Source organism: Diaphorina citri, unplaced genomic scaffold (genome assembly GCF_000475195.1).
Source record: "Diaphorina citri unplaced genomic scaffold, Diaci psyllid genome assembly version 1.1 scaffold155, whole genome shotgun sequence".
In the NCBI taxonomy this organism is placed as follows: Eukaryota; Metazoa; Arthropoda; class Insecta; order Hemiptera; family Psyllidae; genus Diaphorina; species Diaphorina citri.
The window spans coordinates 148,567-163,736 of record NW_007377592.1 but is presented as its reverse complement, the minus strand read 5'-3'; the positions used below and the strand labels follow the sequence as shown (position 1 = coordinate 163,736).

At 38.8% G+C, this 15,170-nt stretch overlaps 1 protein-coding gene across 1 annotated transcript; it reads left to right on the top strand.

Annotated features, from left to right (window-relative positions):
- Positions 1 to 570: 570 nt before the first annotated feature.
- LOC113465751 lies at positions 571 to 11,744 on the top strand. The gene is made up of 4 exons (XM_026820526.1): positions 571 to 1,351; positions 6,812 to 7,630; positions 10,479 to 10,565; positions 11,011 to 11,744. Exons 1-4 carry the CDS (start codon positions 571 to 573, stop codon positions 11,742 to 11,744), a joined length of 2,421 nt encoding a protein of 806 aa, XP_026676327.1.
- Positions 11,745 to 15,170: the final 3,426 nt, after the last annotated feature.

Below are 15,170 nucleotides of genomic sequence, written 5' to 3'. Positions count from 1 at the left end.
GTGGATTTTATCCTGAAGGGATAATGTTCGTTCTCGGAACGGCTGGCTTTCTCCTATCATGTCTAAATTCTCCTAAGCAGATAGCTATTGTTATGGGTTCCAGATACGATGTCGGAAATGGTGTCACTCTGCTTTTACTTTTAATGTATGGTCTAATCTGTTTGAAACCTTATCTAGGTTCACTTTCACTTTTCATAGAAAACTCCAAGAAGATAGGTAGGTATAGTACGTAGGTATTAGGTACTACTTACATAAGAGGCAGGTGCCTACAGGTATTGGGCAACCACTCATAAATTAATACGTTAAAGAAAATCCTGTGAAATCCTTACTGATACTGACACTTAATCAAGGTAGGTAAGTATACTTATACTTACCTACCTTGATTTATTGAAAAATATGATAAGAGTAGTTTCACTTTCCAAAAGAAAAAAAAAAAAAAACTTACGACATTTTATCATCATTCGAAATCTCTAGTATTACAATAGTTGAAGACCTATCCACTACAATCGCCAATCGTTAGAAGCATTCATTGTTTGGTAAAGCCCACCGTTCCATAAGTGCTTTAGAAAAATGTCTAGTGGTGAAAAAGTGTTCAAGTGTTTTCTAATAGTTGTTTATATCCAGTGTACATTTGCAAATACACTCAAAAACGTTCATAGTGAAGGGATCAATATTGACGCTGGCATTGATAGCAAACTTCACAGAAAGGATCTCAAAGATAACCATACTAACCCAGCTAAGGAAATGTCCTTCAATCCTGTCATACAAACTCGGTTAGACGGCGTGCTCAATAAAGATGGAATCCAGGACAACAAAGGAGGGAACAAGGTCCAAAACAATCCTGAAGGACTTCGCGACAAGACGGCACGCGTAAGTCAATACGACAGCCCAGCAGAAACTGAAGTTGAAGATCTGATCAGTCCTAAAGGAACTAAAAGTGCAATATTTGTTGAAAGAGTGGAGAAAAACAACGAGGGAAATGAAGACACTGATGTTGAGAAGAACAAAATGGATACCAGTGGAGCGAGCCACCAAACCGGCCATCGAAGAGCTAAATTAGATCCGAGCATCTTCAGTAAAATACGAGATAGAATCGAAAATGCAACTCTCTTTAATAAAGAGAGCGGCAGTATTATTCAAAAGATCGCAAACTTCTTCAATACCACTGGATATGGCACTCAAAGAAATGACTTGAAAACAGAACTGTCAAATGACAATTTCAAAGGTGATGATAATATCAACAAATTCAGACATCTTGCCATTAAGAACACCGACAGTGCCAAAAGTAGACAGGCCAAAGCAATCAAACTAGCCGAGAAAAAGTCAGAATTGAAACCAATTGTGCATGAGAGCGTTACTGTATTAAGTTGTAGCATTATTATTATTATTATTATTATTATTATTTACAATTGATATACACATTGGCGTGCTGAGGCCGGAACTACGCACTGCCGTGCGCCTAGATTCGAGCCAAGAAGAGCAAAGGGGGGCGGAAGAAATCTTGATGACAGTGTTCCTCTAATTGCGTGGCACAGTGTCAACCAACACCCTGTATTCTCGCATTTGTTAATACCTAACCCGGACTGGTAATATGTATTTGCTAATGTGAGAACTGTCATTAAACTTTTCATTTGACAAAGTGTAACGCCACGCCGATCCCAATCAATAAGTAAATTATCCGCAGTGACAGTTCTGACTTTCTACATGGACCTACCTGTGATTTGCTTCATTTACCTCTGATGGTGTTTCACCCTAGAGCGTAGAATTAGATAGTGTAGATATGTAGATATTTTATTTCCTATCTATAACCTATAGGTAGTGTTATAGGTTCTCTCTATAGATCTATAACACCTTTAACCTTTAGTTAATTTCCTATGTCGAAATAGTTAATTGTCTTCTTTTTATTATAACCTTTTATTTAACTTAAGATCTCTGTTTGTATTTCTATGTACCTAACTTTTGAGTCACTTTTGTTAGCGCGTCTGCCTTGTAAGCTCTAGGCCGCGGATTCGATTCCCGCCTGAGGTGGATTAGACTGGTAATATGTATTTGCTAATGTGAGAACTGTCATTAAACTTTTCATTTGACAAAGTGTAACGCCACGCCGATCCCAATCAATAAATAAATTATCCACAGTGACAGTTCTGACTTTCTACATGGACCTACCTGTGATTTGCTTCATTTACCTCTGATGGTGTTTCACCCCAGAGCGTAGAATTAGATAGTGTAGATATGTAGCTATTTTATTTCCTATCTATAACCTATAGGTAGTGTTATAGGTTCTCTCTATATATCTACAACACCTTTAACCTTTAGTTAATTTCCTATGTCGAAATAGTTAATTGTCTTCTTTTTATTATAACCTTTTATTTAACTTGAGATCTCTGTTTGTGTTTCTATGTACCTAACTTTTGAGTCACTTTTGTTAGCGCGTCTGCCTTGTAAGCTCTAGGCCACGGGTTCGATTCCCGCCTGAGGTGGATTTTATTTTCGGCCTTAGGTAATTGTCGAGAATCGAGGAGTGATCACATTTCTTTATCTTGAAAATACCCGTAGATATTTACCTATACTAGCTCCTATTCAAACTAAAGGTACCCTTATAGTTATAGGTGGTATGTACCTACATACTACCTACCTATAGAAGTTGTGTGAAATTCAGAAGGAGGAACGAGAGAAGAGAGCAGCTACAGTATCCGGATATCAACCACGCACAACGTTGCTTAACCTAAAGTGCTAAAGCATGGGTATTGCTTGGATGTATACTGCTGTCCAAAGAATCATTTAGAACTTTGTACAAAAACGGTCAATCGAGAATCTCAGCTTTCTGTCATCTGCCGCCAAAATTTGCCTTCCCAATACTTATGGGAGTTTTAGGGGAAGCACCTTTTGCTCAGAAATAATACACGACTAACGAACAATTAAGCTAGCTTAAACCATATTCAGTAAAAACAGAAACATAGGTACACATTTCTCATCTTCCTATAGGGTACTACCTGGTAGATGGATGCCTACAATACCTAAGTAAAACCACATGTATTAATAGGCTTTTGCTCAGAAACTAACGAACAATTAAGCTAGCCTAAACCATGTAACAACACAATACGTATGTAACAACACATGTATAGGTACCTACACCTATGTAGGAATCTACATATACATATGTTTCTAGAGATGGATTACATCTTAATCTGCTGGTTTGCCCGGGGCACTGATGTATTCTTTGCCACTTATAGATCGAACGGACGCACGAGGTTAATCTGAAGGTGGTATGTACCTACATACTACCTACCTATAGAAGTTGTGTGAAATTCAGAAGGAGGAACGAGAGAAGAGAGCAGCTACAGTATCCAGATATCAACCACGCACAACGTTGCTTCACCTAAAGTGCTAAAGCATGGGTACTGCTTGGACGTATACTGCTGTCCAAAGAATCATTTAGAACTTTGTACAAAAATGGTCAATGGAGAATCTCAGCTTTCTGTCATCTGCCGCCAAAATTTGCCTTCCCAATACTTATGGGAGTTTTAGGGGAAGCACCTTTTGCTCAGAAATAATACACGACTAACGAACAATTAAACTAGCTTAAATCATGTTCAGTAAAAAACAGAAACATAGGTACACATTTCTCATCTTCCTATAGGGTACTACCTGGTAGATGGATGCCTACAATACCTGAGTAAAACCACATGTATTAATAAGTTTTTGCTCAGAAACTAACGAACAATTAAGCTAGCCTAAACCATGTAACAACACAATACCTATGTAACAACACATGTATAGGTACACCTATGTAGGAATCTACATATACACATATGTTTCTAGAGATGGATTACATCTTAATCTGCTGGTTTGCTCGGGGCACTGATGTATTCTTTGCCACTTATAGATCGAACGGACGCACGAGGTTAATCTGGTCATCAGATATTTGATATGTACAACGTGGTAGAGATGATACATGACATTGTGCATATTGATGCCCCTACTGGCTACTGGGCTCAGTTTAGACTGACAAATAGTCACAGCTAGGGACTCTATAGACTATAGACAGTTAAGGTAGAAACACACTACCATCTGGTCACGTTAAGTCATGGGGAGTTAGAAAGATGTAGTTTAAAGATTTCCCATAAGTTTGTTGGTAATTTTGATAGTAAATATAGAAAAATAAATATAAATTTTGATAGTAGTGTGGCTGTCTTGAACAAGATTTACCTACAATATTATGGGAAAACTTTGAACTACATCTTTCTCCCCATGACTTCACGTGACGTGAAGGTACTTATCTGCCTTAAAATATTCTTTATTCTTTGGAGTAATTATCTCTTGGGTATAATTTAAAGGAGTCCCTCTTGATTTATGGTCTGTGGTGATCGTGTGAGATGGAACTAGATTGTTTTAAGTTGTTTACATATTGTGAGGAGCTGTAGTTTCAGCAAAACAATGGAAATTAATTATTGAGCCGATTAAGAGCAAATAGCATTAAATAAGAGAGGTCGAGATTTTATTGAGGTGAAGAACACTTTGGACTTTTTTTAAAAAAGAGGTTTGACAGAGGGAACTGTAACTGCTATTAGGGTCTTAAAAGTCCCGAAATCGAACACAGAAGGACCACAGGATAGGAGAAAGCCAGCCTTTCCGAGAACGAACCTCATCCCTTTTCAGGATAAAATCCGCCCCGGGCGCGAATCAAACCCGCGGCCTAGCGCTCCTTTTCAGGATAAAATCCACCCCGGGCGGGAATTGAACCCGCGGCCTAGCGCTTACAAGGCAGACGCGCTACCAACCAAGCTAACTAGCCTGGCATTTTGGACTTTATTTTCTTATCGTAGAAGAACTTGCATTTATCTGCAACTGCCAGACTTATTAATTAAATTTTAATTTATTGATATTGTCCAATAAATAAAACGATAAAAGCTCGAACAGCATCGCTCGATCCCACCCCATCCGGATCTCGTAAATACATCTGAGATTTTCTACACTGTCAGCAATCATGAATATCTAATAAGTGCAAGGTGCCTGAATTTTAACATTGACTTTGATTAACGTCTTAATAAAGTTGTTGTTGTTGTTGTTGTTGTTGTTGTTGTTGTTGTTGTTGTTGTTGTTATTGTTGTTGTTGTTGTTGTTTTTGTTGTTGTTGTTCTTGTAGTTGTTGTTGTTTTTGTTTTTGTTGGTCTTCTTCTCCTCCTCCTTCTTTTTCTTCTTCTTCAATATAGAATTACATTATTCCTCATTCATTTCAGGTACTTCTCTCCATTTTGAAGATTGGTTTGTCTCAATATTCTTCCTTCCATTTTTCATGTTTCAATACAATTATTGGTTGTTCTTGTAGTTGTTGTTGTTTTTGTTTTTGTTGGTCTTCTTCTCCTCCTCCTTCTTTTTCTTCTTCTTCAATATAGAATTACATATTCCTCATTTATTTCAGGTACTTCTGTCCATTTTGAAGATTGGTTTGTGTCAATATTCTTCCTTCCAATTTTTTATGTTTCAATACAATTATTTCCTTTCAAAGTAAGTGCTTGACCTAAGTAACAATTTTATATGTTTTGACAAGGCAGAGGTAGGTACATATCGTCTTGTTATTGCATAGGCTCTGGCGAATGTATACTTAAAAATAACTACTTTCAATTTCCTTGGAGGCATAAAAATATGCAAACCAACTCTTCTTCATATTATTCTTTCTTATTCTCTAAGAAGCTACACAATATTGCATTATTTTTCTCATACCTACCTACCTACCTACCTACCTACCTTCATCTTTTCTTCTAAAGATGAGCCCGTGGAATTCTCGACTATACATTTGAGAGATTGAGATCTAATCGAAGTAATCGAACAAAGAAAACTCAACATTCCAGCTTCAAAGTTCTGCCAGAAAGTTGGTAGACCATTCGATGAAGTTAAGGTTACTGTCCCTATCCCTGAGATTTTTTTTAAAGGTTTTAATGCCCTAACGTAAGGATTCTCGTCAATTTCGCCATTTCCACTGAAACGAAAAGTGACACATCCACTAATAAAGAAACTCAACATGACGTGCCTTCACAAAATTACTTTAGGTCTGGGAACTACGTTATTCAGATTGGAAGATAGAGGAGCTCGTATCTGATTGGACAAGGACCGAATTACCGATTATTATTTTTTGTCATTCGACCAATCAGATACCGATAAGATGGGTTTTTTGTACTCATAAAAGCCGAACTTTTTTTTTTGTTGGAACTTGCTGAAATTTAACCGTTTCTAATTCCGGACCGGTACTGAGTAAATATGTCAAATGATAGTGAAAATAGTAGGAAATTTTGTTTTCTAACTAATAGACGGATGCACTCTGACGTGGAGTGACTGAGATATTAGCGAAAAAGAACGAAGGGTTTGGTCAAGTTTGCTGTAACTTTAATGTAGACTTTCGGTTCTGTTGCAATATGCCTTTCAATTAAAGAGGATGCAGTAGGTAAATTCTGGATTTGAAAAAAAAAAGAAAAAAAAAAAAAAAAACCTAGGAGAAAAAAAGAAAAAAAAAAAAAAACCTAGGAGAAATAAAACTCTCAGATTAGAATCAACTGGATTAGATACCTAGTTACTAGTTCATTTTAGAGGAAGACGTCCTCAGTAATTCCTCGTTAACCACGCATACCCATTTACAATTCAAATACCCAGGTAGACAGCCAATTATAATATTGGTAATTTTGTTGGTATCCTCAAACAATAATAGGTATTACCTCAAGGTACTTCGCATACAAAAAGAAGAAGAACGGAAAGAAGAAGAACAAAAGACAGTACAATAAAAAGTGAGAATGAGCCAAAGCAAATTGGTCCTGAGGGCAACACTTTTCTAAAGATTCTACCTCGTTGGATGAACCCGGCATTGATAGCAAACTTCACAGAAAGGATCTCAAAGATAACCATACTAACCCAGCTAAGGAAATGTCCTTCAATCCTGTCATACAAAGTCGGTTAGACAGCGTGCTCAATAAAGATGGAATCCAGGACAACAAAGGAGGGAACAAGGTCCAAAACAATCCTGAAGGACTTCGTGACAAGACGGCACGCGTAAGTCAATACGACAGCCCAGTAGAAACTGCTGAAGTTGAAGATCTGATCAGTCCTAAAGGAACTAAAAGTGCAATATTAGTTGAAAGAGTGGAGAAAAACAACGAGGGAAATGAAGACACTGATGTTGAGAAGAACAAAATGGATACCAGTGGAGCGAGCCCCCAAACCGGCCATCGAAGAGCTAAAATAGATCCGAGCATCTTCAGTAAAATACAAGATAGAATCGGAAATGCAACTCTCTTTAATAAAGAAAGCGGCAGTATTATTCAAAAGATCGCAAACTTCTTTAATGTTACTGGATATGGTACTCAAAGAAATGACTTGAAAACAGAACTGTCAAATGACAATTTCAAAGGTGATGATAATATCAACAAATTCAGACATCTTGCCATTAAGAACACCGATAGTGCCAAAAGTAGACAGGCCAAAGCAATCAATCTAGCCGAGAAAAAGTCAGAATTGAAACCAATTGTGCATGAGAGCGTTACTGTTTTGAGTTGTAGCACGAATTACACTCTGGATTTGACCTTTGACAATATAATCACCTGGAATTTAAGATGTTTGATCATTATATCGGATGTTCATAGTAAGTTGACTTAGAAATACTAGGTACTTTCCTCGACGCACACTTATCCAGCACAGATACAGTTTCATTATAAATTTTCATCAGTAAATGGGTTCTTCAAATTAAATTGATCCCAAGGGCAAGGTAAACCTAAACCCTTGACAAATGGAGTGTGCCTGAAGGCATGTGATGTGTTTCAATCCATTCCATTCAACCACGATTATAAGATTCGATAGTATAGTGATTCTAAGAGCTGGATAAGTGGGCGGTCGTGCATTTGATCCAATGTAAAGTAAAGAAAAGTCATAAGGGACGGAACGGGACGGAACGGGACGGTTCAAATTAAATTGATCCCAAGGGCAAGGAAAACCTAGACCCTTGACAAATGGAGTGTGCCTGAAGGCATGTGATGTGTTCCAATCCATTCAACCCCGATTCTAAGATTCGATAGTGATTCTAAGAGCTGGATAAGTGGGCGGTCGTGCATTTGATTCAATGTAAAGTAAAGAAAAGTCATAAGGGACGGAACGGGACGGGGACGGAACGGGACGGGGACGGAACGGGACGGGGACGGAACGGGACGGGGACGGAACGTATCCGTGACGTAACGGTGCCTGCACCTTTGGTCTAGTTACTCATAAGCTATTTTTAGCCCGTCCGTCCTTCCAGAGCTCCATTATTATGTGGTCACACTCTCAAATAAATGAGGATAAAATTCCATGCTTCGGCTGGGATCGAACCCACGCCCTCCTGTTAACCAGACGAGCGTCTTGACCACTACGCCACCGAGGCAGGAATCTAGGACGTTCCTCTATCAAAGGCGTTTCGAGGAATCTGGGTCCTAGATAACCTAGATTCTAGGACGTCAAATTTATTGCATGACCTAAAACTGATTGGAGGAAAGTTCCTAATTTCTGTATTAAGTATACAGTATCCACTATATTGAAGAAGAAGAAAAAGAAGGAGGAGGAGAAGAAGACCAACAAAAACAAAAACAACAACAACTACAAGAACAACAACAACAACAACAACAACAACAACAACTTTATTAAGACGTTAATCAAAGTCAATGTTAAAATTCAGGCACCATGCACTTAGATATTCATGATTGCTGACGGTGTAGAAAATCTCAGATGTATTTACGAGATCCGGATGGGGTGGGATCGAGCGATGCTGTTCGAACTTTTATCGTTTTATTTATTGGACAATATCAATAAATTAAAATTTAATTAATAAGTCTGGCAGTTGCAGATAAATGCAGAATGCAAGTTCTTCTACGATAAGAAAATAAAGTCCAAAATGCCAGGCTAGTTAGCTTGGTTGGTAGCGCGTCTGCCTTGTAAGCGCTAGGCCGCGGGTTCAATTCCCGCCCGGGGTGGATTTTATCCTGAAAAGGGATGAGGTTCGTTCTCGGAACGGCTGGCTTTCTCCTATCCTGTGGTCCTTCTGTGTTCGATTTCGGGACTTTAAGACCCTAGCAGTTACAGTTCCCTCTGTCAAACCTCTAAAAAAAAAGTCCAAAGTGTTTTTCACCTCAATAAAATCTCGACCTCTCTTACTTAATTCTAGTTGCTCTTAATCGGCTCAATAATTAATTTCCATTGTTTTGCTGAAACTACAGCTCCTCACATTCCTCACAATATGTAAACAACTTAAAACAATCTAGTTCCATCTCACACGATCACCACAAACCATAAATCAAGAGGGACTCCTTTAAATTATACCCAAGAGATAATTACTCCAAAGAATAAAGAATATTTTAAGGCAGATAAGTACCTACCTAGAAGTTTATTCGCTTTATATTCAGAATTCTATGTATATTCTATGTATATCCTTTAAAAAAATAAAACGTCCATACGATAAATAAAATATTCAGAATCTAAAGAAATTAAAAAGAAGTTTGTTTTGCGGATGATGTAGGTACAATGCACATATTTATTTCAGATTATTTTCCGATTCTATGTATATCCTTTAAAAAAATAAAACGTCCATACGATAAATAAAATATTCAGAATCTAAAGAAATTAAAAAGAAGTTTGTTTTGTGGACGATGTAGGTACAATGTACCTACATATTTATTTCGGATTATTTTCGGCGCCGTTCCGAGAACGAACATTATCCCATCAGGATAAAATCCGCCCCGGGCGGGAATCGAACCCGCGGCCTAGCGCTTACAAGGCAGAATTATTACGATAGTCATAAAAAAGGTAATAAGGGACGGGCTATTGTATTCGCTTCGGTGTCGCGGCCTAGCGCTTACAAGGCAGAATTATTACGATAGTCATAAAAAAGGTAATAAGGGACGGGCTATTGTATTCGCTTCGGTGTCGTCTGTCTGTCAGTCTGTCCCCATAGAAGGACTTATCCAAATCTGGTCGACCTATATATAAAATTAAAGGTCTTTTCACCAGGAACACAAAAGTGGTGGTGCAAATTTTGTCCAGAAAATCAAAAAACCAAAAAAAAACTGGTTTTTGGGGTATTTTTTTTCCACATTTTCTCACACAAATGAGCTCTGATCTTGAAATTTGTCGCGGCGACCTATGAACTCAAAGCGAGAAAGTTCTAGATAACACTTCAGTCGTTAATTTAAGACCGGTTTTAGCGTTACCTACGTTAAGCTACGCTGAGCCAATAAATGGATGGGTGACTTAAACATTATATTGGGAATCAAGGGAGAACGGGCTCTAGTCTTGATTTTAAATCATTACATGAAAGTAAAATCAAATCAAGAATAATAATAAACTGAATATTAAATAAAATAGGTAGGTACATAAATACTGATTTTCTTTAACCAGAATCGAAAAATTCCCGGAGGGACGGGCCCCGCTTGTTTTCAAATGTTTCTATTGATTTTCCTCCCCTACAGTTGTAGTTGATTTCAGTGAAGCTCCTAACAGAAAGTATTTGTTGGAATTCAACTCTGATAAAACCGATTTTATCGTCCATCGAGATGGTAAGTTCCTACTTTATATTGTCACAAAGGTAAGTCACAAAAGATCTAATCATTTCGCAGTGACATTGGGCGTACAATATAGCCGATGGCCCTACTTATACAAGTACTAGTACTTTACCTAGAATAATATTCTACTGACTATGAACCTACAAGGTTTGGCAGAGGGAACTGTAACTGCTAAAAGGTCTTGTCGTCCCAAAATTGAAGAGAGAAGAAGACAGGATAGGAGAAAGCCAGCTGTTCCGATAACGAACATTATCCGTTCAAGATAAGATCCGCCCCGGGCGGGAATCGAACCCGCGGCCTAGCGTTTACAAGGCAGACGTGCTACCAACCAAGCTAACTAGGCTGGAGTTTTATTTTTTAATTCTGAAATTCCAGGCCTTTCACGCCACGCCGTTTTGTTCATCTTTATTTCCCCCTTCTTTTTCTTTTCACTCCTCAGAGGACAACCTGAGCCCCGTTTGCATTCCGTGCGACCATTTCAACTCCGTGTGTCTCTATCTGTGCTGCTCAACGTTCATTCGCCAACCCAAATACGTCTCCCTCCATCCCTACCTCACTCTGGGGGACAATTCGGACAACTATTTCCTCATTGGTTCCCTAGATCTGAATCTGAAAGGAGCCGAAGTACATGTCAAAGGACATTCAGAAAAACATCCTGAATATCCTGAAAAAGGAGCTTTCCGCAATCACCAGGGGTCGGCAAAAGATCAGCTTACCCAAGTGGTACATCCGGGATACGATAACCAACCAGTGGTACAATATTGGAACCCTCAGCACGGGGAACCCCTGAGTGGTGACAGCTTTTATCACGAGCACCATGACGCACATGGTTACCATGGAAACGAACACCAGAGCGAGCATCGGCTCGATAAACGCGACCATCACCATGGAAACGACGCACATTCCAGTTACCATGGAAACGGGTATCATAATATGCACCATCACGAAAAAGACGCACATTTAAATTACCATGGAAACGGATATCACAATACACATCACCATGGAAACGACGCACATTCGGGTTACCATGGAAACGGGTATCATAATACGCACCATCACGAAAAGGACCCACATTTGAGTTACCATGGAAATGGGTATCACTCATTTATATCACAATACACATCACCATGGAAACGACGCACATTCGGGTTACCATGGAAACGGGTATCATAATACGCACCATCACGAAAAGGACGCACATTTGAGTTACCATGGAAATGGGTATCACTCATTCCACGGTAACCAAGACGCACATTCCAGTTGTCATGGAAACGACGCATATGACGGTAACCATAGCAACAAGTATGCGCATTCTCATCACCATGACAACGGCAATAAACATTACCATGGTGATGTATACGATAGTGGTTACGTCAAATATTCGAAAAGTAACGGTATTCACGGAGTCGAAACGGCAAATAACGGTTGGAAGCCAAGCAGTGGCTATCGTAAATGATATATATCATATATCTTAAAATTCTTAAAAGGGAAATAAATATTTATATTTTAACCTTCCCATTTCCATTTTCTATTTAATTAGGTACATAATACAGCTCTATTTATAAGTGTAGATATTTCCTATTTAAGTAAAACCTATAAGAAAATAAATTGTACCTCCGTACCGCTTTCGCATTACTTCAGGGCACATTCTTTTACATCCATGCCTATCCAACAACGAAAAAGTTTGGATCGAAAATTTCCGTTCTGACTGGGATTCGAATTCAGAACCTGCGGTTTGAGAGTCAGTACCTACTCTTGACCACTCAGCCACAGAGGTGGAGTTCGAGGTATTTTCATGTGATTAAACGCAGAAACATCTCGAATCACGACGATTTTATCCTATCCTCTCCTGATATCTCACCACACCACTGGTGGATACTAGATCGTTTTCACAAAAGAGCCCCAGGCCTCTTCCTGTCCAGTTTCCAACAATGATATCTTCTGCATTGGAATATTTATCATACAACATTATAGAATTTATCATTTCGTTCCCTTGGTCCATTAAAAACATTGTTTGAGCAATGTGTTTATTTATTAAATTGGATTCAGAGCTATAGGGCTTGTGGATTTAATTTTTCTAAGTGGAACTAAACAACTAGGTTCATCTAGAATCTTTAGAAAAGTGTTGCTCTCAGGTCCAATTTGGTTTGGCTCATTCTCACTTTTTATTGTACTGTCTTTTGTTCTTCTTCTTCTTGTTCTTCTTCTTCTTTCCGTTCTTCTTCTTTTTGTATGCGAAGTACCTTGAGGTAATACCTACCTATTATTGTTTGAGGATACCAATAAAGTTACCAATATTATAATTGGCTGTCTACCTAGGTATTTGAATTGTAAATGGGTATGCGAAGTTAACGAGGAATTACTGAGGACGTTTTCCTCTAGAATTAACTAGTAGATTTAACTATAGTGAAGTTACCTAATCTAGTTAATTTTAGTCTGAGAGTTTTATTTCTAGATAGTTTTTTGTTTGTTTGTTTTTTTTTTCTTTTTTTTTCAAAAACCAGAATGGACTGTAACTTTTAATTGAAATGCATATTGCAACAGTCAATCTATTTTTCTCCTTAACCCATGAGAACCGAAGCCTACATTAAAGTTACAGCAAACTTGACCAAACCCTACTCTCTTTTTCGCTAATATCTCAGTCGCTCCACGTCAGAGTGCATCTGGGATTTGTCCATTAGTTAGAAAACAAAATTTCCAACTATTTTCACTATTATTTGACATTTACTCAGTACCGGTCCGGAATTAGAAGCGGTTAAATTTCAGCAAGATCCAACGAAAAAAAAAGTTCGGCTCTTATGGGTTTTTTCATCTTATCGGTATCTGATTGGTCGAACGACAAAAAATGATAATCGCTAATTCGGTCCTTGTCCAATCAGATACGAGCTCCTTTATCTTCCAATCTGAATAACGTAGTTCCCAGAGCTAAAGTAATTTTGTGGAGGCACGTCATGTTGAGTTTCTTTATTAGTGGATGTGTCACTTTTCGTTTCAGTGGAAATGGCGAAATTGACGAGAATCCTTACGTTAGGGCAATAAAACCTTTAAAAAAATCTCAGGGATAGGGACAGTAACCTTAACTTCATCGAATGGTCTACCAACTTTCTGGCAGAACTTTGGTGGGGTCAACGAACTAAGCCGGGTGTGATAAGGGCTTAAGCCTAGGTACTGATCCGTCATCCCGCGCGCAAAGTGTTCTACAAGCTAGATACAGTAAGTAATGAAATTATAACTATAGATAGAAATATTTAGAATAGGGGAAGTTAATTTTCCCCTCTCTTAAACAGGCACCAAAGTCTCTTACCAAAGGTTTTATAAGGGAGAGGAGATGACAATATTTATACTTAATAGCTACATGGCTGAGGGACTAAAAACAGAGAGTAGATCAGCGTCTAGCTCTAGGGGACTATAAACAGGGAGAAGACTAGCCCAAATTTCCTCACGCTATAGCAATAGCGAAGGTGAGTGCGAAGGGCATCCCACGCGGAAAGTTTTGGTGCCAAAACCAGTTGGCCTCAAAGCGATCACTCTAAAGCTGATTGAGAGGCCGACGACAAACGCCGACCCCATCTGAACATGGGCAAAGAAGAAGAATAGCTACATAGGTACTTGAATCGAAATGTGTTTTCAGCCGGCCATCTACGTAAAGTGGTATAAAAAAAAAGGGTAACTAGTAACGGCCGTTGTGTTTGAGTCTATTGAACCCGCAACCTATCTCTTACAAGGCAGACGTCCTGCTCTCCAAGTTAACAACAGACTATAGTTCATCCAGATCAATGTGACAGCAATGAGTCAGCAACCCAAAATGAAGGAACCAATCAGATTGCAGGAAATCCTTACATTGTTGCAACTGAGGTAAAGGTCTATTTTTGATAAACTCTCTCTTTTAAAATGCAGAGGTAGGTCTAAGTTCAGAGGTTGGATTCCAGAACAGGTAAGGCACTATATGTAGGTAAGGAGGCGGGTAGCTTAATTATAATCGCCACATGGAGAGTAAAACTCTGTCACCAAAAACCTTACCAGTTAGACAGTGACAGTAAAAAAAAAAAAAAAAATAAAATATCGTCCAGAAAGCGAAGAGAGAAGGAAGAGTTCAGAAAGCGAAGAGAGAAGGAAGACAGGGTAGGAGAAACCCAGCCGTTCCAAGAACAAACATTTTATGTTCAGGATAAAATCCGCCCCCGGGCGGGAATCACAAAGGTGGCCTAGCAGCCTAGCACTTACAAGGCAGACGCCCTACTAACCAAGGTAACTATTAGGCTGGCTGTAAAGTAAACCTCTTTTTTCCCTTTCAGGCGCTTAAACTATGCCTTAAAACGTGTTGTTCGAGGAGTAAACCTCTTTAAAAGTCGATTCCCCGTTCCGAGAACAAACATTATCTGTTCAGGATAAAATCCGCCCCCGGGCGGGAATCACAAACGTGGCCTGGCAGCCTAGCACTTACAAGGCAGACGCGCTACTAACCAAGGTAACTATTAGGCTGGCTGTAAAGTAAACCTATTTTTCCCTTTCAGGCGCTTAAACTATGCCTTAAAACATGTTGTTCGAGGAGTAAACCTCTTTAAAAGTCCATTCCGAAGGCAGGTGACCAATATCAAA